Source organism: Carettochelys insculpta, chromosome 4, assembly GCF_033958435.1.
Source record: "Carettochelys insculpta isolate YL-2023 chromosome 4, ASM3395843v1, whole genome shotgun sequence".
Classification (NCBI taxonomy): domain Eukaryota; kingdom Metazoa; phylum Chordata; order Testudines; family Carettochelyidae; genus Carettochelys; species Carettochelys insculpta.
This window is the reverse complement of record NC_134140.1, coordinates 97,494,134-97,516,602: the sequence shown is the minus strand read 5'-3', so window position 1 is coordinate 97,516,602 and position 22,469 is coordinate 97,494,134. Positions and strand designations below refer to the sequence as shown.

General features: G+C 39.5%; 1 protein-coding gene across 7 annotated transcripts; it reads left to right on the top strand.

Moving 5' to 3' along the window:
• Positions 1-233: 233 nt before the first annotated feature.
• PLK4 (polo like kinase 4) lies at positions 234-22,429 on the top strand. Of its 7 annotated transcripts, XM_074991941.1 has the most exons (17): positions 234-263; positions 2,278-2,373; positions 3,697-3,792; positions 3,890-4,004; positions 7,074-7,128; positions 7,747-8,106; positions 9,221-9,321; positions 11,359-11,729; positions 12,613-12,717; positions 13,171-13,273; positions 14,184-14,333; positions 16,042-16,172; positions 17,484-17,575; positions 18,137-18,284; positions 19,730-19,864; positions 20,858-20,964; positions 21,909-22,429. In XM_074991941.1, the coding sequence occupies exons 1-17, from the start codon at positions 234-236 to the stop codon at positions 22,006-22,008; spliced, it is 2,295 nt and encodes a 764-aa protein (XP_074848042.1). In that variant the 3' UTR covers positions 22,009-22,429. The 7 variants fall into 7 exon arrangements, with proteins under 7 accessions (XP_074848042.1, XP_074848038.1, XP_074848036.1 ...); XM_074991937.1 differs by having other exon boundaries at positions 7,074-7,990; positions 9,219-9,321; XM_074991935.1 differs by having other exon boundaries at positions 7,074-8,106.
• Positions 22,430-22,469: the final 40 nt, after the last annotated feature.

Genomic DNA, 22,469 nt, shown 5'->3' with positions numbered 1-22,469 from the left:
CGCCATTGGTGCTTCCGAGCGAGCGTGATTACGTCAGCCGCACTCTCGCTCTAGGAATGTTAACGGCGCGATTTTTCAAAATGGTGGTCTGGGGGGAAGGCGGCTGCCGCCGGGCCCTGGAGCGGGGAAGTGGCCTGGGGCGCGGTGGGTGGAAGACGCGGCCATAATGGGGCTCCGCAGCCGCGCTTCGGAGGGGAAATCGTAGAGAGGACGCGGGACGAGCGGCCGGCACCATGGCGACCTGCATCGGCGAGAAGATAGAGGTGCGGACCCGACCGTACCCTTGTGTAGGGGTGGGACCGAGACCCCGCCCTCCCCGGAGCTGACGCGGGCAGTACCTGACCAATTTCTCCAGGAGGGGAGGCTATGTAGCCCCGCCCCCTCCTGTTACCTGCGGGTGTGGTGCCCCTCCCCCTGCTCGGGACTTCCTGTCCTCCCGGGTTGGGTTGTGCTATGCTGGCTCAGGGCCTGAGCGCTGTTCCCCAGGGGGCGCCCCGCCTCAGTAAGCTCGCTTGGGGGTGGGAGAGGACGCTGGTCGGGTCATGCCCACCTCATCTTGGCAGCCTGAACACTAGCAGGTGCCAGTTCAATAGCACCGCCTGCTCCCTCCCGAGGCCTAGTGTTTGTGGTGTAATACGAGCGGAGCCCAGACTAGGGAGCAGGTGGCTGTTGCTGCCCCTGCCCCTGGGGATGTTCACCTGATTGCTGTGCGGACCCCACATGACTCCTGCAGCTTCTATCTCTCGGTGACCGCAGCCCTGGGGCCAGCTGGCTTGCGGTGCGCCACGCTCTTGTCACTCCTGTTAATTGCGTGCGTTTCAGAAGCACCTAGAGCTGGGGCCGCTGGCCACTCCGTGGTGTATGGCTTAGTGCTTTGCTCCGTCAGGGAGAAGGCAAAGACCAAGCTGCTATCTTACATTATATTGAGTCGGGCAGGGGTATTTTGAAGTTCCTGTTACCAGTCTACACGGCACGCCGCTGCTTGTGTGTGTGTGTGTGTGTACACACTGGCTGCTGATCAGTTGGCTGTGCTCAATGAGAGTTTTGTGCGAACTCGAGAATCTTGGCATTGAACGTTGGAGGTTGATGTAGGGGTATTTTGCAGATCAGGGCCAGAGACTACAGCATACTTTCCCATAGAGCTTCGCACCCCGAAGGGTAGATCACTGGGGCCAGCTATGGTTCGCCATAATATCATACATCCCAGCCAACACCAATACTACTATCTCTCTGTTCGTGAACAGCTATTTTATGCTAAGGCTTGCTTGCCCTGGCAGCAATACTGAGCCAGGGATCTAGTTTGCAAGGTTGTCCCTTTAACTGCGTTGTAACCGGATCAGCTGTAGTGAAGGGATTATTGGGTCTAGATTAGAAACCGGGGAAGTGGAAAGGTGGTTGGGATCTGCCTGCACTATACCTAGCTGTTCCATTTGGGCTCAGCTGTTCAAGGTACAAAGTGTTGCCCGTGTGGCCTGGCTGAACGTCCATAGCTGACGAGAGACTCTAACTAGAGGGTGGTTGCAAAGCTCGAGCTTGTACTCTCCCTAGTACTGCAGAGACAGGGTTGGCTTCAGTGTGGCATCGGGGCTTTGATCAGCTGTTTCCTGGTAAAGGTTGTCCAGTGCCTCGGAGTGTGCGGGGCCATCTCCCTGCTGCGTCCACCTGCTGACATCTCGGTTCGGTTGTCCCACGGCATCCCGGTAGCGCTCAGCGCCCTCTGGCGGTGGGAAGAGACAGGACACCCCAAGGGAAGCGAGCCGCCCGCGCGGGAGCTGTGGCGGGGAGCAGCTCCTTGCGGTCGCTTGCGACTGTCCGGCGGGACGATGGGCGCTGACTAGCGCCGCTGCTATGGCAGCTGGCGGCCGTTGCCCACCTCCCCCAGGCGCGGGAGAGGGGGCGGGAAGGCTGCCCGGCTTCGGCGCCGCGGTTGCTGTTCCCTGCTGACCGCTGTGTGAGTGGGAGCTCCTGGGAAGATGCCGGAATGGCTGGTGAGCCGTCTCCTTGTCCCCGCGCCCGGCAGCGCTGTCCCCGCCGGCATGCCTCGCCGCCGGGCCGAGGAGAGCTCCATACAGGTGCGCTCCGTCCGGCTCTCTTCCCGCTCCGGGGAACAGGGGTGCTGGCATTACGGGGACGGGGGACTGGCTTGAAGTGGTTCCTATCCTATGCACGCAGGGTTTGTCACTTGGATTCAGTGACTCTCAGCTTCCGCACAGAAACCAGTGCCTAAGGGAGAGAGAAGACTAACTGAAAGGGGTGTGCTCTCTCTCTGTCTCTCAGGATTTCAAGGTGGGGAATCTTCTGGGGAAAGGGTCCTTCGCTGGGGTCTACAGAGCACTGTCCCTCAAAAACGGCCTGGAAGTAGCCATTAAAATGGTAAGTGTCCCTTCTGCCCCATACACTGCTGGAGAAGGCATGTCTGTCCATGTGCCCTGTGCAGGTGTAGCCACTGTCCTACTATAGCTGTGCATACCAATGAAAGTAGCTTCTCTCTTGCTCAGCTTTTCTTGTGGTTGCATCTCTGATGCCTTCCATTAGATTTTGTGACTAAGGGCTAGTGGTTGAGTTGCATATCACAAAGTTCACATATTTTTAAGCAGTGCCTTTCAAAAAAAAACACAAAAAATAGGTACCAGTATTCAGCCAGCTCCGTGCACCCCACAAACCAACAAGTACTAGCACAAAAAAAAGCACTATTTTAAGTAGGTTGAGGCGTTACCGTGACATCCCAATGTGACTGAGGCCTCTTCATGCTAAATGCAGTAGAAACACACAAAAGATGGGTAGGTCCTCAGCCTGTGTAAGTTAGCATGGATTTCTTTGGAGTGGTGACAGTTTTAGATCAGCTGAGGATCTGGCCCACAGTTATTGCTTCAGAGTTCATATTCTAAGAACCTGATCCTAATCAATAACATTCCAAATGAATGTACAGGTTCAGTTCTCACAGAGTAGTTTACAGATCAGGTCTTGAGTTTAGAATAGGCTTGCAAAATTCCACTCACTTGCAGACAAGAAATGTATTTTACTCATCTGCAAAAAATACATAATTTTTTCCATTATCCTCTCTGTGATAATCACAGGTAACCAATTTTGTGACTGGGATGGTTGAGTATCTTGGATGGTTGACTTATAGTTTGTCAAAATATTTGTATTTTATAATTTTATTTATTAATATTAACAATTTGGCAAAACTTGCTAGAATTAATACAGGCTTTATAGGTTTATCTTTACAAAATTCTTTTTTCAGGTTGCTTTGCAAATGACTACATTTTGCATATAAATAGTCTATTTGACCACATTAAATATGCCTAAACACTTACCTGTTTTATTAATGCCCTTTTTGAGTTCTTCTACATATGTGTGCTTGTTTAACAATCAGATATTATTTCAAATTTCTCTCAATGTGCTGACTATTTAGAACAAGGTGTTAAGGGCACAGTATTGTGGTTTTAAACTCAATGTGCAGATACACTGATTTAAAAAAAAAGTGAAATGTGGAAGGAACTTGGTATCTCTAGGGTTAAGAAAGAGCTTTTATATGTTGCATTTTACTAGACACAAGTAGATGGTGATGGTAGCATTCACCACATATAAGTTAATGTAGTTTCAAAACACTTTCTCAGGCAAATTCCACAACTAAATGTATGTAAATACTAAAACGTTGATATTTGGAAAATACATTCTCTGGTCCTTTTTCAGATAGACAAAAAGGCCATGCACAAAGCTGGAATGGTACAGAGAGTTCAAAATGAGGTGAAGATACATTGTCAATTAAAACATCCTTCTATACTTGAGGTAGGAATAAATTTACACTTTTACAATGAACGCTATAGAATATTAAGGTAGCATGCAAATTATTCTAACTGCTTTTATTCTGTTTTTTATGTTCTAGCTTTATAATTATTTTGAAGATAGCAACTACGTGTACCTGATACTAGAGATGTGTCACAATGGAGAAATGAGCAGATATCTAAAGAACAGAATGAAGCCTTTCTCTGAAGAAGAAAGTGCGTTTGTTTTTTTTTTTTATCTATTTACATTTTTAGTTGGTATTTGCTTGTCATTAAACAGGCATTTAATTTTGATAGAAGTCCATTTTAAAAATGCTTTGCTTTGGAATAATTCTGTGTAGCTCCAAATTTAATACTTGAAAGGCTTTGGGACAGTTGCTTATATATTTGATACATGGTTTCTTTATTTTTGTGTCAGTCCTCTTTGGGGTAGGAAAATAGCATAACAGTAATAGTTATGACTTAAGGTGGGATCCTAGTTTTCTGTGATTTTTAAAAATATTCTGAATTCTCTGATTAGAGTTCAGCATTTCATTTTAATCACATAGGCTTTTTTTATTTCCCTAACCATAATATGCGTAGTGATCAGTAGAATTAGATGTTTTATTGTATACAATAGTACCATGTTTATGTGATCTTACATTATCCAGCAAGTTCATATTAACTAAACCAGTAACCACAAAAGATCCACCATAGCTCTGGCCCTGGCAGTCAGCCTCCAGTGTTTGGGGTTGCCTGCCCAACCACACCCTGCCACATATTAAAATGAGGGATAGAAACTCTTTTTTTTTTTTTTTTTTAATCTTGACTTTTGATTGTCTTCTGACCCCTGTACCAATTAGATTGGATAAAAGGGGTTCTATCCTAACTGATGTTTCAAAAATCACCATGAGAGAGAGTTTATGCCACTTATTCAGTGCATACTGGTACGTTCAGCAAAATTTAGTTACCAGTTAATGTGTTTATTTTTTCTCCAAATGTAAGAATTGAAGATTTTAAAATGGCAAATTCTGCATCTTTCTTGTGGGAAACTGTTTTCTCGGACCTCTCTGTATAAGTGCATGTGCTGCTAGAAATACAATATAAAAGCTCTCTACTTCAGTGATTCCTATGTAGGTCTTTTTCACATTAAGGTGTAATCTTTGTTAAATAACAGTCAGAGTCCAAAATATGATAATTTAGAATTGGCACATTCTTACTGCATGTATTTGTGCCATTGTATTACATCTGAGTTACATCTCCATGCATTAGAAACATTGCGACAGCTTCACTTGCTGGTTTTGCTGGTTTTTTTACTCTTGATACTGAAGATTCAATACAGGTCAACAAGAGTTGGAGTCTGGTTGATCTTGAGCTGTATCACTGGAACTATTTAATAAATTCTAAAGGAGAGGTGGATCTGAGAACAATGTGGCTGTCCATATGGTACTGAAGGCCTAACCTGGCTTGTGAAAGTCTTTGTTGTTGATGATGAATGATCCATTCTGTTTTCTTGAGGTCTCTGCCCTCTTTAAGGTCCTAAGGAAGGAGTGGGAAAACAGATGGAATATGTGTGTGCGGGAGGGGTGAATTAAGGGAGTTAACCAATACCTGCAATTTGAAGCATGGCAGTTGGTGTTGTATTCCATCATGTCTTCAGTTGCACACCAGTTGGGAGGCAGAAGCACTTAAGAATATAACAGATCCCTGGGGGTGACCTTACCAAATTTAAAATGCAGTTCTATTCTAAAGGTAACACCACTATCTCCAGGAGGATTACACTAGTGCAATTGATTGGCTCTTGTAATCAATTCAATGATGAGATACAAGTGAATGTAACTTCTCTTGTTTGTTTTTGGCTCTGTAGTGCCAACAGGAGTTTGAAGATGATACAAGCTTTTCTCACTGTCAGAACGATATGGTTGAATAAGATTTTTTTTATATACATATTGACTGAGATTAGAGGTGGTCTAATGATGAAGCTGATTTGTACACAGCACACTTAAGAATACTTTTTGGGGGGAGATGTTCAGGACAGAAGGCTACCTTGGAAAGGTGACTTCACTATATTTTAGAATAACTTGTAACTTATTTTTTTTTCCACTGTGCTTTGGGTACTTTGCCAAGAGTGCAACACATACACAGTTAGGAAGGGTCAATTCCTTGAGCTGTAGTAAGGGTTGGTATTTGAAAGTGAGAAGAAATGTTTTTCATGTTGTAATGTGTATGGGACAGAAGAAGGTTTAATGATCATTTGCCCCAGCAAACAGTGTTGCCTGCCATAGCCATAATCCTGAAGATGTGGTTCAGAATACTACTTCCAGCTGTAAAGCCTTAAGGCGTTCAACCCGCTTGTTCTGTACTACAGCTCTTACTCTTTTCTATTGCATGAATGTGTTTACCTGTTGTGGGAGTGCAAACAAGTCTCTAACTGTAACTTTTAACTTAGTTTAGTGGGAGAAGGAACTGGCTCAAGATTGTTTTCATTATTGACACCTCTACCATCTTATTAATGATCTGCTACATTGGGTCCAAATACCTGCTCCCTTTGTATATGTTAACCTATATGTCACAAACAGGTTAGTATGTGGAGCAGCTTCATAGAACCAACTAGTAGGGCAGTGACTTGTTTTTAACCTTTTTTAATTTGTGGGTGCCTACATTTCAGACGGAGTTGTGGACCTCTTTGCAAATCTTAAACATAGTTTGCAGACCCATATGAATCTCAGTGTGTCATTACCATAGGATGGTGGTTTTCAACATTTTCCAGACTCGTTAGACATAGTCTGTGGGCCTCCCAGCAGTCTCCAGATCACAGGGTAAAATTCACTGTTCTGAGGCATTCAAAAATCACTGCCCCCCCCATCTTAAGTTATCAAAGTATTTAGAACCTTTTTTTTTTTTTTTAGTATTTTCACTTTGTATTGAAGTGCTTCCATTACTGCATATATGTGATTCAGGGTGGTTTTGCACAGTGGCAAATAAACATGTTGCTTTATTGTGTTAGAGGAGCCTCTCTTGTGTTTTGTGGATTTGCCTTAGAAACAAATAGTCTTGGTGAGGCAGCTCAGCAGTATGGTAACAGCAACCCTCCCGAAAAAAAAAACGGAAAACAAAACAAAACAAAAAACACCACCCTTATCTTTTTAAGGTAATGTGACACTTAATACACATTTTTGTAGTAATTTGATCGTAATAAATGGGTCAGATTGGGGCAGATAAGATATATAAAAAGACATGTTTTGATGCTTACCGTTTTTAAAATATCCTACTAAACATGGATCTTATGTTTTTGTGTTCTAACAGCACGAGTCTTAATGCATCAGATAATCACAGGGATGTTGTATCTTCATTCTCATGGAATATTACATCGGGATCTCACCCTCTCTAACCTTTTGCTCACCAGTAATATGAACATCAAGATTGCTGATTTTGGACTAGCAACACAATTGAAAATGCCTCATGAAAAACATTACACAATGTGTGGCACTCCTAATTACATTTCTCCAGAAATAGCCACGCGGAGTGCACATGGACTTGAATCTGATGTGTGGTCTTTGGGGTGCATGTTCTATACTCTCCTAATTGGGAAACCACCTTTTGACACTGACACAGTCAAAAATACATTGAATAAAGTAGTATTAGCAGATTATGAAATGCCCAACTTTTTGTCAGGGGAAGCTCAAGACCTTATACACCAGTTGCTTCGCAAAAACCCCGCAGATCGTTTAAGTCTTTCATCTGTGCTGGATCATCCTTTTATGTCCAGATGTAACGCAGCACGAAGTAAAGATTCAGGAACCGTGGAGGATTCAATGGACAGTGGCAATGCCACAATCTCTACAGCTTTTACTGGCTCTTCAAGTGTCAGTATAAGTGGTTGCTTGAAGGAAAAGAAGAGGTTCTTGGTTGGTCAGACACTCCCAAATAAAATATCTGTATTTCCTAAAAACAAAAATTTGAGTGACATGTCATCTGTGGATGGAAGCAGTTCTTGTAATCGTTGGGGGAATCAGGGAAGAGAAACTGGTGTAAGTGGTAGGGGAAGAACAATTCAACCTACTGAAGAAAGGCCACATTCACGTTATCTTCGGAGGGCCCATTCTTCTGACAGGTCTGGTGCATCTCACAGTCAGAATCTAGGAATATCAAACGCCGTGGAGAGATGCCATTCCGTAGAAGTGCTTTCAACAGCCAGAGTAGGAGTGATGGAACATAAAGAGAGACTTTCACCTGTAAACAGCTATGGTGATATCCCCCCTATATTTAAGGATAAGCCTTCCTGCAGTTCTGGTTCTTTTGAAAGGCATACATCTCCATCGTTGAAAGATCAAATACAGTAAGAATCAGTCCAATTTAGAATTCATAGCTTTAAGATAATTCTTCTAGATTTTTATCTATTTTGTTTACATACGTATAGTCATGGAATAAGCTATTTACATGTGACATACTAAATTTCAGTCAGCACAAATGCATGTTTTGTTAGGCTATGTCTAAATTATAGAGATTTGTTGACAGACGTTTTTGTCAGAAGATATCTTTTGACAAAACTTCTGTTGACAGATCATGGCCAAACTACTTGGCCTCTCTATCAGTAAAATGGCCACCTGGAAGCACTGCAGACAGGGCTGCCCAGAGTCCCAGAAGCTCTGTCTGTTGACAGAGGGCCCCTGGAACGTCCAGACCGGCTTTCTGTTGTCAGATCTGTGTAGACAGAGGCATTATTCCTCAGGAGCGGGGTACATCTGTCGACAAAAATGCAGACTGCCTTGGGAATCTGGACACTCTGTGGGTTTTGTCAACAAAACAGCCATTTTGCCGACAAAACCCTCTAGTGTAGACATAGCCTTGGTGTTTCAATGAACTAGGATCCCCTCCATGAAGGGAGAATCAAGTCTTGACTATTGAAGGTCTCTGGATGCCTAGAAGGAGGTGGAGGTGACATCTGCAAGTGTAGCTTCATGAGGGCTGCAGAGATGTGGAGGAAGAAAGCTTCAAGGCAATATTTAACCAGTAGCCACTTGCGTGTACAAGTTCCAGATCCTAACTGATGCACCCTGGCCAATTTCAATGGTCAAACTTGTTATCTTGTAGTATAACTATATATACTCCTATATATTTATTTTAGACTACATTCATGGAAATATTGGCTTTTTGGTATGTTTGCTTGATGAATGTGTCCCTTGTTACCTGGAGTTCTCAAAATTTCACGATTGTCTTAGTAGCAGAATATGTCTGTAGGGGCTTTCGCTGCATTTGGAATAGTATTACTCTTATGTTATGCAAACATGCAGTATAATCTTGCTTATAGATGTGTAACTTTTATTTCAGAAAAGCTATACGAATTAAGTAAAAGAGCCCCTTTGTAAAATATATTTAGCTTTAGGTTCAATAGTATATAGTTTTTATATTGATTGTTATGGAATCACTTACAAATATTTCTGTATATTTAGCTCAAATTACATCTGTCCAGTGAAGCCAAGTACTGGTTTATTGGAACAGAAATCCCAGTCTGAAACAATGCAGCAGTGGCTTGGAAGCATTCAGACAAATGGTATGAATTTACAGTTTGTTTTTTTTTTAATTCATTCAAGCTAGCATTTCTTGGTAGTATAGGCCATGCCATTACTTGTCTAGCTTAGAAATTAATATTTCTTTATTTGTCATAAAAGGACACCTAATTATGTGTGGTGAAATAACACAGTACAGTAGGATATACTACTTGTGTTTCCAAAGAAATTGAACGTAAAGTAGAATTAGTGTCCATGTGGGGGAAGTAATCTGTGGCTTCCTGGAGGAAACATCAGATGGTACTTGAAATAACTGTTTTTTGTAATATTTTCCTTTTAATATTTAACATGTTTTTCTGTGTGGAGAAATGCATTGTTACTAAAAGGATAGTAAATGGTACCAAATTTAACTGCCAGAAATAACATATATGAAGCATTATGGTCCAGTTGTATAGCACTCTGAAATGAGGTAATCCTCTCCATTATCAACCTCCTGATATTTCTCTCTTATTTTGCTAATAAAAACAACTAACACCAGCCAGAAAATTATATTGCAGAATTTCAGAGTCCTTCCTTGTTGTTCAGCGATGACCAAAAGCAGAACAACTTTGTGCACATTTAAATGAGGATTTGAAGTGAGAGGCTTACATTTTTGTCTGAAGCAGTGAAGTCCCACTGACTTCATTTGTATTTAAGTTTCTGATTGCCTCATTTTTGGACTCTGGTACTTCTGAAAACTTTTGCCCTAACTTCACTCTTTTGAAGGCGTTGATATATCCTTCTTAGAATAACATTAAAACATCTTGGGTGTGAGGGTAGAGTATGAAAGAAGGATGATTACTGGGGCTGCAGAAGGGTGGGTGGAGAGAAAAACAAAAGGCACAGAAGGGAAGGAGGAGTTCTTTGCCATGTATTATCTTATACGTGCAAATTGTACATAATACAGATGTAATTTAACCAAGAGGTTTAGATAACAAAAAGACCCTACTCCTTTTTCTTTTGATATTGCCAGACTCCTTTCCCGTAGGGGAATTGTAACCATATAATGTATAGTTGGCATTCCTCATTACCTCGCTATCTATGAGTGTGCACGCTATCCCCCTCTAATTCTTATTCTCTTTGTATTGTTTCAATTCAGTGGCAGAAAGGATGCATTAATTGTCTGAGAGAAGTACATAGATGAAGCTGATTTAAATATAGCTAATTTAATCAAATGTATTTGATTAAATATGAAATTTGAAGTGGGAGTCATGGCCAAGTCAAATCCAAAAACAATCTCTTCCCTTATTTGACAATAGGAAAATATAGCATATTTATTATCATCTAGTAATTTAAATGTCTAGTCTGCCCTTTTGTTGATGTATTACACATAAAGTAAAATATTGGGAATTTTGTATTTTAGGTGGTAACATTAAAATCTATTTCTGTCTAATTTATATTTAAAATAGTAAACTTTTCTTAAGTGTATTTGACAGATGGTATTTATTGTATCAAGAGTTTGGTATGTTTTAATTTCAGTAAAACTAACTAGTATTTTAATGGTACTACATACATTACCTAAGTGGTAAATTAACAATATTCCTTTCCACTGAGGGAGATTAAATTTGGTTCCTCTTTTTAAATCAAACAACTGTTTAAAAGTACTAGTGGTGGTATGATTTGGTAACCAATAATTCATGAATGCTCTTTCAGTTGAGAGATGCTGCAGCTATTATAGTTAAAAGACAGTGATTGATACATTAGTCACATAGTGGAAATTATTTTAAATTGTATTGGAGTTCAACTCATCTTTCAAATTGGAAAGCAGTTTTATTTTGGAATGAACTAAAATTATGATTCCCAGCCTAGAAATTTTACTGAAGACTGAGGACTAAGCCAACATTACTTTTTCAGTTACTTGAACTTTGAAAAAAAAAAAGTTTAAATTTTTCTAAAGACCATTAAATAGTTACTTTCTACACTCCCTCCTTCCGCCACCCCTTAGGTCTCCCCACCTTAAGAATTGAGAAAAATCTTTCAGCATAATGAAGTGTATGAATTATATGAATTTCTAACCTGAACACTCTTGTGCTATTTCTCAGCTCAGGTGAGAGAGCCTCTGGATCACATCAATGCCAGTAATGCAAATGGAGGTTTCAGATACCATCTAGGTGTGCAACAAGAAACATCAAGAAATGCTTGGAATGTCTTAAAAGATAAAAATCCCAGTGCTCCCACTGACCATGCACTTCCTATAAATCAGATCAGTACAAAGAAATATACCTCTGGATTTCAGTGTAAATCTGACAGGGCTCAACCAGCACCTGCATTTAATCTCTATCCAACTTCAGAACAAGGAAAAAACAGGGGCAAAGAACTATTAGGACATCAGAAACCTACACTGCGAAGTATTGTCTCTCCTTTGAATGCTCATAGGCTAAAATCAATCAGACAAAAAACAAAAAATGCAGTGGTATGTTTTTTTTTTTAAATTCTAAACATATGTATATGGATTAAGTATAGTAAAAATGTGCTTACTGCTTTCTAAAATGTAAAATAGATTCTTTATTGTGGTAAATATCAGTCTTTGTATAACCTAATACCATTACTGATCTTCGGCACAAATTACCTTGTTGTCTTCTTCTGACTTTACAAGTAAAAGAAAAGTACACACTGACACAAAAAGATAGAAAGCATGCCTATTTTTAATGTAATTATTTGAAAAATGCACACTTAACTTGACAGGCCTCATTTGGAATTTTAATGGGAACAAATTATTATACTGTTTGCATGTGGTAGCAATGTAAAAGACAAACATTTCTCTTTAAGTTATGTATCTTAATTAGAATTGGAGATTAATCTCGCTCCCTCTCTTATACCCTTCACTTCTTTTCCTCTTGGCTTTTTCTTTTTTTCCCAATCTCTTTTTTTTTTTTTTTTTTTCTGTCTCTGCTTGTCTTACTTTCCAGTTTTTCTCATTCTCATCTCTTTGTCTTACTGCGTTTTCCCCTCTTTCTCCTCCTGTACCCCCTAGTATTTGAAAAGGGATGACCTGCCTCCTAGTTTCTGATTGGTCACTTCAGGAAGCCACCCACTTGGCTATATAACTCTTTGTTCATGCTGCACAGCTAACCTTATCACATAGGGTAATTCTAATGGTTGTTCAAGTTCCATTAGAGAGCACAAAACCATCTGTCTATTTGTAATGCCATTGTTCAGTTTTTATTATAAGTTTGTTATAAAATTGGAGAAGAAGAAAACAAATAGTCTTCTGAAACATTTGTCTGGAAAAATTATAGTGTCATTTGGGCAAGAAGTTAAATTTAACTTTGGCTTTTATTTTGTTTGTATTTTAGGTGAGTATTCTAGATTCAGGAGAAGTTTGTATGGAGTTTCTAAAAGAATTCCATTCCCAAGAGCTTGTGAAAGAAGTTCTCAAAATATCTTGTGATGGAAGTGTGGTGAGTAGTAATTTAACTCAAACCTTTCCATTTATGATAAATACCAAGTGACTAAACCATTAAATTGTCTAGTTTATCACGAATAAAAGCAGTAGCCTTAGCTATATTAACCTTAACTATCAGTTTGTTCAGAACACTTTTCATCCTTTAGATAGTAACTGAATATTTTGCAGCTAGAATGGGTGTGAAACTGCCATTTTTTTTTCCTTGTGTCCTGCAGGCCTTCAAATGCAAGTAGCAAACTGTTTTGTTTCTGTTTTCAAGAAATTAGAGAACTTTGTTTTTTGCTTTTAGTTCAGACACTGGGTGAACTTCTAGTTGAAATCAGATTAAAATTGCGTAGACAGTGGACTAGGTAGTTAAACCTCACCGTTGTGTAATTTCTTTTTAGTTTTTCTGATGAGGAATATCGTAATATACTGCGTAGCAATATAACTATAAGATTTTTGTTAGATCACAGTTTATCATCCAAATGAAGGAAGAGGTTTCCTCCTTGATGATGGACCTCCCTCTGCTCCTGAAGATGTCGTTATGTACAGCTTTGAGAACTTGCCAGGTAGTGTGAAATTTCTTTCTTTTTTTTAAAGAAAAGTAGATGAAAAGTGAAGTTTTTAATAAATTTTGTTCATGATAGGAATGTGTACTACCTTCTAAATATTTCATGTTGATATAATGAAGGTGACTTCATTTAGGAGCAAAACAAAACCTAGAGCTCTAATGGAAACTGATTTTTTTTTTTTTCCTTCCTCCTTTTGAAATCCAATGAAAATTCATAATGCTGTGAGGTAGAGTACTGACTTCATGTAGTGGCTTGCCTGTTAGGAATTAGACTTTGTGTACATTACACTATATGGAAAGGGGCAAGCTTGTGGATTTTTTAGTCTTTTGAAGTCCATTGTTCAGACTTAAATTTGATGGAAGTGGTTTCTAAATAATTTTCAAAGCAGGCAACCTAACCTCTACTTCTTTGTGACCCTTGTTTGCACATAGTGACCCTGTGTCATCTTAAAATAGTTTAACACAGCACTTCTCCATATATAACAAACAAGTGCAGTATTTCACTGAATAATTAGTATAGCAGTGTACGTTTTATATTACAGATGATTCACAGACTTTACAAAAACCATTTCAAAAATATTTATTAAATGAGTCCATTGATTCTGAATTTAAAGAAATCACTAACATATGCTTTTGAATTATTAGTGTATATGAATCTCCATACATAATATATTCTGTATGGATATGAATACCGTTTACTGGCCTAACTTGAAAAAAAATTGTCCCGGGTAAAACGCTAGTCCTGTAAAATGCTACCAGGTGTGCTCTTGAAAACTGACGTCCCCTTTTTAGTTAGTGAGAGCCAGACAGGGACAGATCTCTCAAAAAAGAATTCATTATAGTTTATTCATACATATTTATGATCTTCCTACTGAATTAATTAAGAATTTTAAATATTCTTCTTTTAGAAAAGTACTGGAAAAAGTACCAGTATGCAGCCAAATTTGTACAGTTGGTAAGATCCAAAACACCAAAAGTTACCTTCTATACAAGATACGCGAAGTGTATGTTGATGGAGAATTCACCTGTTGCAGATGTTGAAGTTTGTTTTTATGATGGTATGTATTCATCTAGACAGTACAGTGTCTAAAGCTTTGTATTGCAGCAATTGAATCTTATCATCAAAACTAGTGAAATCTTGGTGATCAAGCAAACCTTGGGTAACTTCAGGCTTTAACAACAAATTTACTTAAGAACAAAAGTTGAACACTTCCAAGCTGAAAAATTTTGAATGTTTTCTTTTTAAAGTACTGTATGTATTTTAGTATTTTGTCCAGTGGTCTTCATCCTAGCGCACACAAGCCATTTAAATAATGTTAAATTTAAAGTGCACACTGGCTTCTTGCAGATTCAGTTATCCAGTGTTTTGAGCACACACCATGGCTATGTCTACACTAGAAGCGGCTGTCGACAGAAGTTACTGGAGACAGAGAAATCTTGACAGAACCTCTGTGGACAGATTGCATCTACACACAACTTGCTCTGTCAACAGGGAAATACCAGACTGCACTGCCCTCTGGTGCCAGAAAGTAGAACGGCAACTCTGCAAAGAGGGCTGCCCGGCAACTGGAAGCTCTCTCTGTTGACAGAAAGTATCGGAGGGGTAGCCGTGTTAGTCTGGATCTGTAACAGCAACGAAGGGTCCTGTGGCACCTTATAGACTAACAGAAAAGTTTTGAGCATGAGCTTTCGTGAGCACAGACTCACTTCATCAGATGCATCTGATGAAGTGAGTCTGTGCTCACGAAAGCTCATGCTCAAAACTTTTCTGTCTAGTCTATAAGGTGCCACAGGACCCTTCGTCTCTGTTGACAGAAGTGTCTACGCTGCACTTTTGTCAATAGTGCTCTGTCCAGAGATGATCGTGCCTCAAATTTTGAGAGATAATACTGTTGAGGCAAATGCAGAGTTCTGTTCAGAATCTGTCAACGGAATGCTTTAAACGTGTAGACGTTCCCTGAGTTACGTCAACAGAAGGAGCATCGACAAACGGCCCCTTCTGTTGACAAAACTCTCTAGTGTAGATCCAGCCCATGAGAGTGGTATTGAACTACTGTCATGTTTTGTAAATCATCTTCCTTCATACTGGTGACTTTGGTTTTCATTTGGGTGAATAGTGTGCCTCTTAGACACCCCTCCCCCACAATCTCTAAGAAAATTGCTGGCATTTTTAGTAGAAATCTCAATTACTACTTCACTTTTACCATAGAACTGTAAAATAAATCACAACCCCCAAGCAGAGAGATACTATTGTGTATAAATAGCAGTATAAACAAGTCGTTGTATGAAATTGTCCTTAGTACTAAATTTGCTATTGCTTTTCATGTAGCCAGTTATAAAACTAAAACTATTTAAATGAGTTGATTTACTGATGGGGTACATAAATGTTTAGGAAGTAATTAAAGATGAAGCAGATTTGCTATGTAACCTGTCCTGGAATTCATATGTGTGTTTTTGTGTGGTTTTTTCTTTGTTTTTTTAAATGCATAGCATTTGCACAGGAACTATATTTATCTAATACTGAATATAAACAAATACATTAATATGTTAACACTATAGTTGACCTATTTAAATAGCTTTTGATTTCTACTAGATTTAGCGCGTATCTTGAAGAGAGTTAAAGGAATTGATATGTTTCTCTTTGCAACAGGTCTTAATGTATTTCTTACCAATTAAGACAATTCATGAAGGAATGTAGGAATATAATTGGTTGTACTTTAACTATTGATATTTTAGAGAAGAAATAGATTAGACTTTGTTTTACAGGGGCAAAAATACATAAGACAGCAGGTATTACTCGAGTGATAGAAAAATCTGGGAAATCCTACACTTTGAAGGAAGAAAGTGAAATCAGCTTGAAGAAGGAAATACAAATATATATGGATCATGCAAATGAGGTAAGTATTTATTGCATTGGTGCCTCTGAGTGGAAAGTTTTCACTCTCTAAACATGCAACCTTTTTCATTGAAGTTGGCTCCAGCACTGTCCTCTATCCTCTTGGTGTGCCTACTTTTACTCTTTTTAATGTAGTTTTAAAAACTAACCAAATACCATTTGGATTTATCTTTAATTTACACTGAAAGTTAATTGTGAAAAGAGCCTCTATTGCTTTTTTCTGCACAGCAGAGTTGCAGATATACTGCTAATCTTAGAATGTGCATTTACCAATCAGCCTGCTGGCTCTCATTTTAGGCCCCATGTCTCCCAGTAAACAGTTACAAGAATAATCACACCACCTTTCTGAGTTTAGGAGGGAATAAGAAAACAAGAAGGCCCACATACTGGGTGCATTTCCACTCCTTACCCTCATTTTACTACAAACTTCCTTGACTGGGATCCTGCTTCTGTCCCTTGGATTGTGAGACAGGAGTGGGCGTGGTGTAGACTCTGGATCAAATTTTAGAGGGACACATTTTTAGTGCCTTTGTAGAACAGCATCCAAAGTCCTTTGAAGATCATGGAATTCTGACTTCATTGGGCTTTGAAGATCATGTGCATGGTGAGTGAGCTCTGAGGTAAAGCAGAATGCGTTGAGCTCCCCCTAATGGGCTAACTGTGTTTCTAGCAGTTGCAGAAATGCTGCAGCCTTTCAAAACCAATTTTCTCTGTCAATAAACCTTAGCAAGGTTGCTGCAAACACCAGGCAAACCTTTTACATTAGTCCCTTGAAGATATTTATATAGCACTTCCATGTTCTGTATATGCAGCCCCCTGCATAACTCGAATTTTCATGCACGTCGAGGACAGATTCCTGGTTCTCCTGGGCTTGCAGAAATTGGGAAACTGACCAGCCCTGTAGGCCTGGCTCCCAGAGTGGCAGACAGCTGGGAACCAGGGGACAGACAGGCTCCCATCTCCCTGTCAGTTGCTGCATGCAGGATCCAGGAAACTGACCAGCTGGTCAGTTTTCAGGGTCTCACAAGCAGCAGGGAGCTGGGAACCAGGCAGCAGACTGCCTCCCTACTTCCCGCCGCTTGCGGAGCAGGGAAACTGAGCAAAGTAGCAGCCCTGATTAGTGTCCTGGCTCCAGCCAGTGGAGGGGGGCCGGAAACCAGGGCCAGTCTGACTCCCAGCTCCCCTCCACTTCTTGGAGCCAGGACACTAACCAGGGCTGCTGTCGGGGCAGCAGTCACATTAACCCAAGACATGCAACTTGATTGCGCATAGCTAGAGGGTTTACTATATACTAACTTTTTCCCAAAACCAGGGACACCGTATTTGTCTTGCTTTGGAAGCCGCTGTTTTGGAAGAAGAAAAAAGAAGTGAAAGTACTCCCTTTTTTCCAATAATTGTTGGAAGGTAAAAGTTTTTTTTTTTTGTTTGCAACAAAATTAAGTTCATATTTTAAATCTGTGTATTAATAGACTTTTTCCTTGGTATAAAATACAATTATGTTGTGTGTAGGTAAGTTAAAGAAATCTAGATCTAAAATGGGGATTATAAATGGTTAACTGGTAAGCTTCATCCTAAATAGATAAGGGTTATGGTTAACTAGTGGGTGCTGGAGCTGGACCAAGGGGCTGTCAGAGCCTCGCAGGGCCTGTCTTGTGCAGCTGGAGCAGTCCTTGTCTGTGGTGGATCTGGCCTGGAAGTGCTCTGGCAAGGGCAGTACAGCTCAGCTGGAACAGCCTCAGCCTGTGGCCGCGGGAGGTGAGTGGAGGAAGAAGGGCACTCCAGTTGGTCTTCAATGTGAACTCTGAAATTCTTAAATGAATGTTGCTAACTTGTGTGAAGCCACACTGTCAAAGGCAATTAAGGGAAGCCAGGTTTCTCGACTAATGCTGCTGCATTTCATGCAATTATATCCCCAGTAAGAAGGTTCATAAAGACCTTTATTTTTATGCTATTTTGAATTTCCAGGAAACCAGGTAACACTGAATCTCCAAAGGCTTTGGCACCTTCCTCTCCACTTGTGGATGTAAACTGGGCAGCGAGAGATACTACTTCAGTGGATAGAAATATAATTGTGAGCTCTACTCCTAGTCATGTTCCCAACTTAAGTCCTTCTGTAAGTAAACAAGTGTGTAGATTTAGAGGACTGTGGTCTAATTCTAATACACTAAAATTACATTCAGATACACAGATAATATTTTATGGATTAAACCTGTGTGCATCTCAGATTGGATTACACATACAATTAGATTAAAATGTTTTTACACAAATTGACAAGTCAAGAAATTGCAATTTTAAGCTCTTCATCTTCAACTCATTTTGTTCTGCTTAAGTTTTATAGGAATATGAAAGATATGCTATGCAGTATCAGTAGAGAGCAGTGTGATACCCATACTTAAGAATTTATTTTGCTAAACATAGAAGTACTTTAAACACCATAAGGTTCTATGCATGAGCTGTATTAGGCACTTTCTGGTTTGGATGTGTTTTAAAAATGTGTCTCAGGGTATTAACAAGCATTCAAACCATGTGCCTGGGATATAACACAAGGCTTTTTTAAAAGTGTGCACTTTATGTGCAGTTTTATTTAGCATCAGTGTTTGCTTAAAAAAAGGCATGTCTAGCATGTCAAAGTCCAACAAGCTTCAGTTGCTGAACTGAAAAGATTTTGTATCTTTTTGTCTCCTTTAAATGTCTGCTAGGTAAAAATTTTACGCACTGAGACTCTAAGAACAATTGGCTGTATTCCCTATGTTTCTCTTAGGTTGCATCTACACTACCATGGAAGATTGAGGCGCGTCTGGTATGGATGCATGAAATCTCTCAAGGGTTGCAGTCAACCCCTGTATTACTCACAGGAAGGAAGGGAGAAACTCTCCCATCCACCTTCCCCCGTATAGTAACAGAGAAAGTTGTGCTAGTCTATATACTATCAAAACAAAAAAGCAGTCAAGTAGCACTTTAAAGACTAACAATAATTTATTAGGTGAGCTTTCGTGGGACAGACCCACTTTGTCAGATCATAGCCATACCAGAACAGACTCAATATTTAAGGCACAGAGCACCTGTATAGACAGACAAGTTAGCTACACAATTGGCATAGCTAGAATTGAGTATCTGCAGTTGACTTTCTAAGTCTAGTATAGACATAGCCTTAGTTATTGGTCAAATGATTATCTCACTGAGAAATGTTCTTGTAACTAATTATAGTTTGAAGCCTGTTTATGAAGTGGAGGATCACTGCAGTTGTGACAGTAGAACACTTTGGTAAAGGGGAAATAGGCTTAAGCAGAAGGGGGAATTTGCTCGAAGTTCTTAATTGGTAGAAAAGAGGTCGTATTGTCAGTCCTTTAGTTAGGAGGATGAAACATATAGTAGAAATTTATCACTTGCTGGTTTGTAGTACATGCCGTCTGTGGAACAATTAAAGTGGTCAGATGACAGAGAGAGACCAGGAATAAAGGAGCATAAACATCTACAGTTTTTTATTGCTAAAACTGTAAGTGATCGTGATCTTATCCTTAGAACAATCATTTGCATTTCTATGTGTTCTATTTTTAGACATCATATGAAGGCTCCGCATTCACCACTAACATTCCTGAAACAACCTGCTCCTCTAATCAAAAGGACTGTAGTCCAAATTCAGCCCAGCTTTTAAAGTCTGTCTTCGTGAAGAATGTCGGCTGGGCTTCCCAGGTAAGCAGTATTGCTAATGAAGTAGACAAGTCCACTTTTTCTTAGACTCAGAGTATTTTTTTAACTGTAAGAAATTTAATTTTGAAAAAATATTTAGGTTTCATTTGCAAGTAAAGGAGCACACAGTAAATCTCATTAAACTACAGTTGTCACTTTTTGAAGGCAGATTGGTTGCCTTACCCTGTAATTTTCGACCTGAAGATGGAAGGGAGACTTAATATGAATGAGACAGAACTAGCCTTGAGACAAGACCTGTGTGGATGAGTTCAGCTACCTACCACTACTTATAGAAGTTGAGCTTAGCTACCTATTTGAGACCATAGAGAACAAAAAAAAAACCAAAACAAAACCAGAACTAGTGGATATGGATATATAAATAGTAAACTACAGGAAGAGGGAAATATAACAGAAAGAGGCTCTCTTGGGGGCGGGGGTCAGATGATCACTCCAACAGAGGTTGCAGAGTCAACTAATACTAACGTTTTGAACAATAGGATGACGCTGAGTTAACAGTACTGGAGGGCTATTGGTAACTTAAGCCTATTTCCTCGTTAGTTGAGTAGTCTCTCTTCATTGTTGGATATACGGTTCATCTGTGGTCTAGTGGTTTACATATTCCAGGCATCATGAATTTGTATGCTTCTGGTATTAAGAGTCTGTAAATTTTGTATAGTAACTTGTCCAATTGTACTACATACTGTGGAACCACTAGCCACATAAAGCAGCCTTGTATTTGTTTTGTACGTCGTATTGAACAATTTTTAGCACAACTGTACTGCTAAACTTAACAGTAAATTTTCAAAAGTGTCCAAGTCCCATTTGTCAAGTCTGCCTAAAATCCCGTAGACTTTAGTTTAGGCTAAGGCTTCGAGGTGACTTGGGCACTGTGGAAAATTTTACCATAAACTTTTTAAACTAAGTAGGTATAGTATACAATTTTAATTATTTGAAGTTTTCACCCTGTAATAACTTTTTGAATACATCTCTTATCAGTTGACTAGTGGAGCAGTCTGGGTTCAGTTCAATGATGGATCCCAGCTGATAGCACAAGCGGGTGTTTCATCTATCACTTACACATCTCCAAGTGGCCAGACAACTAGGTGAGTTTTAATTCTATAAGCATATACATTACATATAAGCTAATGAAAAAACAAGACTCTTCAGTGCAAGATAAACCTTGCAGATGGATCTAATGTTGACCTTTCAAAGTTCCTATTTTTTAATTCCTACGAATGTTTACTTTGATTTGCACATCAGAAAAACTAAAACTAGCTCTTTGGTTACTATAATTTCCTCATATGGTTTATGTGTGGATAAAAACTTGACTAGTGATACACAAAGCAGTCCTCCTCTACGTGTGTACTACTTACTGTGTTTTGGCCAAGTATAGAATAGCGCACAGCGAGGGCTGACACACAATAATTTTACTGAGATGGAAACAGATTCCTTTCATATACTGCTTAAGTGTGAGATTTTTACTTGTACTGTTTAATTTTCTAAAACCATGTCCACAATTTACAAGTTCAGGGAATACCCTAGTAAATAACTACGTTGAAGATCTCAACCCAAACAGCAGATGACCTTTCAACTCAGCATTCTGTTTTGAGTCAAGAGACTACGGGAAATGCTTTATTACTGTTCAGTAAAATAACATTAGGAATTTCACACAAGATTATGTCAGTTTGGGTGCTATATTTGAAGTTAGCTGCTCAACATATTTCCATGTAGTTCTATATTACATAATATTATCTACACTCCTGAGCACAAGAATTCTGCAAATAAAGACACTAATTTGAAGTGCTCAAGGCAATGAAATGCATATCCAGATTAGGTCAGTAAGCCACTTCATTTCAGAGAGACTGAGCACTTGCAATTCCTGAAATCAGGATATATAGAGATGAGGATCCATGGATTCCTAACTCTAGGCACTCAAGTTTGAAAATATCTTTTCTCTTCAATATTTTAATCTCTTACAATTATTTGGATGTTCTGGGCATAGAAGTTGCTTCTATTACTTACTGGTGTAACTTCTTCCACCTACTAGATATGGAGAAAATGAGAAATTACCAGAATACATCAAAGAAAAGTTGCATTGTCTGTCTTCAATTCTCGTGATGTTTACCAGTCCAGCTGGCCCTCGGTGACTAATATGAAACTACGCTTTGGGTATGATGGTTAAATAAATAACTTGCTGGCATTCAAGTAAAGTGACTGGTTTACTCAACTTACCGGACGCTCATAGTTCAGAAATTCTGCTCAGTGATGTCTGCTAAACAGCAGGAAGGAAAGTGGTATATAACATCTAGCCAGTCATTTTGTTAAACACATCTTAAAAAATGTAATATTTTACTTGGCGGCTACAAAGTTGTTTTACGTAACTGATTCTGGCCAATCTGAGACCTAACCATTTATTGTTCAGGGACTCTACTTGAAAAATCAGAACTGTACATAATGTATGCGTGTTTTGTATGTTTTTCCCCCTCTGCCCTACCCCGGGCTTGCTTAATGCTGGCAATCAAGGAAAAAAAAGTTTGCTAGTGAAATGTTACCTGTAAATAACTTGTATTTTATGTGGCGTAAGTAATATATGTAAAATATATTTTAT

Bases quoted from the DNA above. Each gene is read 5' to 3' on its own strand.
- PLK4 (XM_074991935.1), top strand. From the start codon at position 234: ATGGCGACCTGCATCGGCGAGAAGATAGAG. The intron at 2,374-3,696 runs GTAAGTGTCCCT...GTCCTTTTTCAG, and splicing joins TGGAAGTAGCCATTAAAATG to ATAGACAAAAAGGCCATGCA. The intron at 4,005-7,073 runs GTGCGTTTGTTT...GTGTTCTAACAG, and splicing joins GCCTTTCTCTGAAGAAGAAA to CACGAGTCTTAATGCATCAG.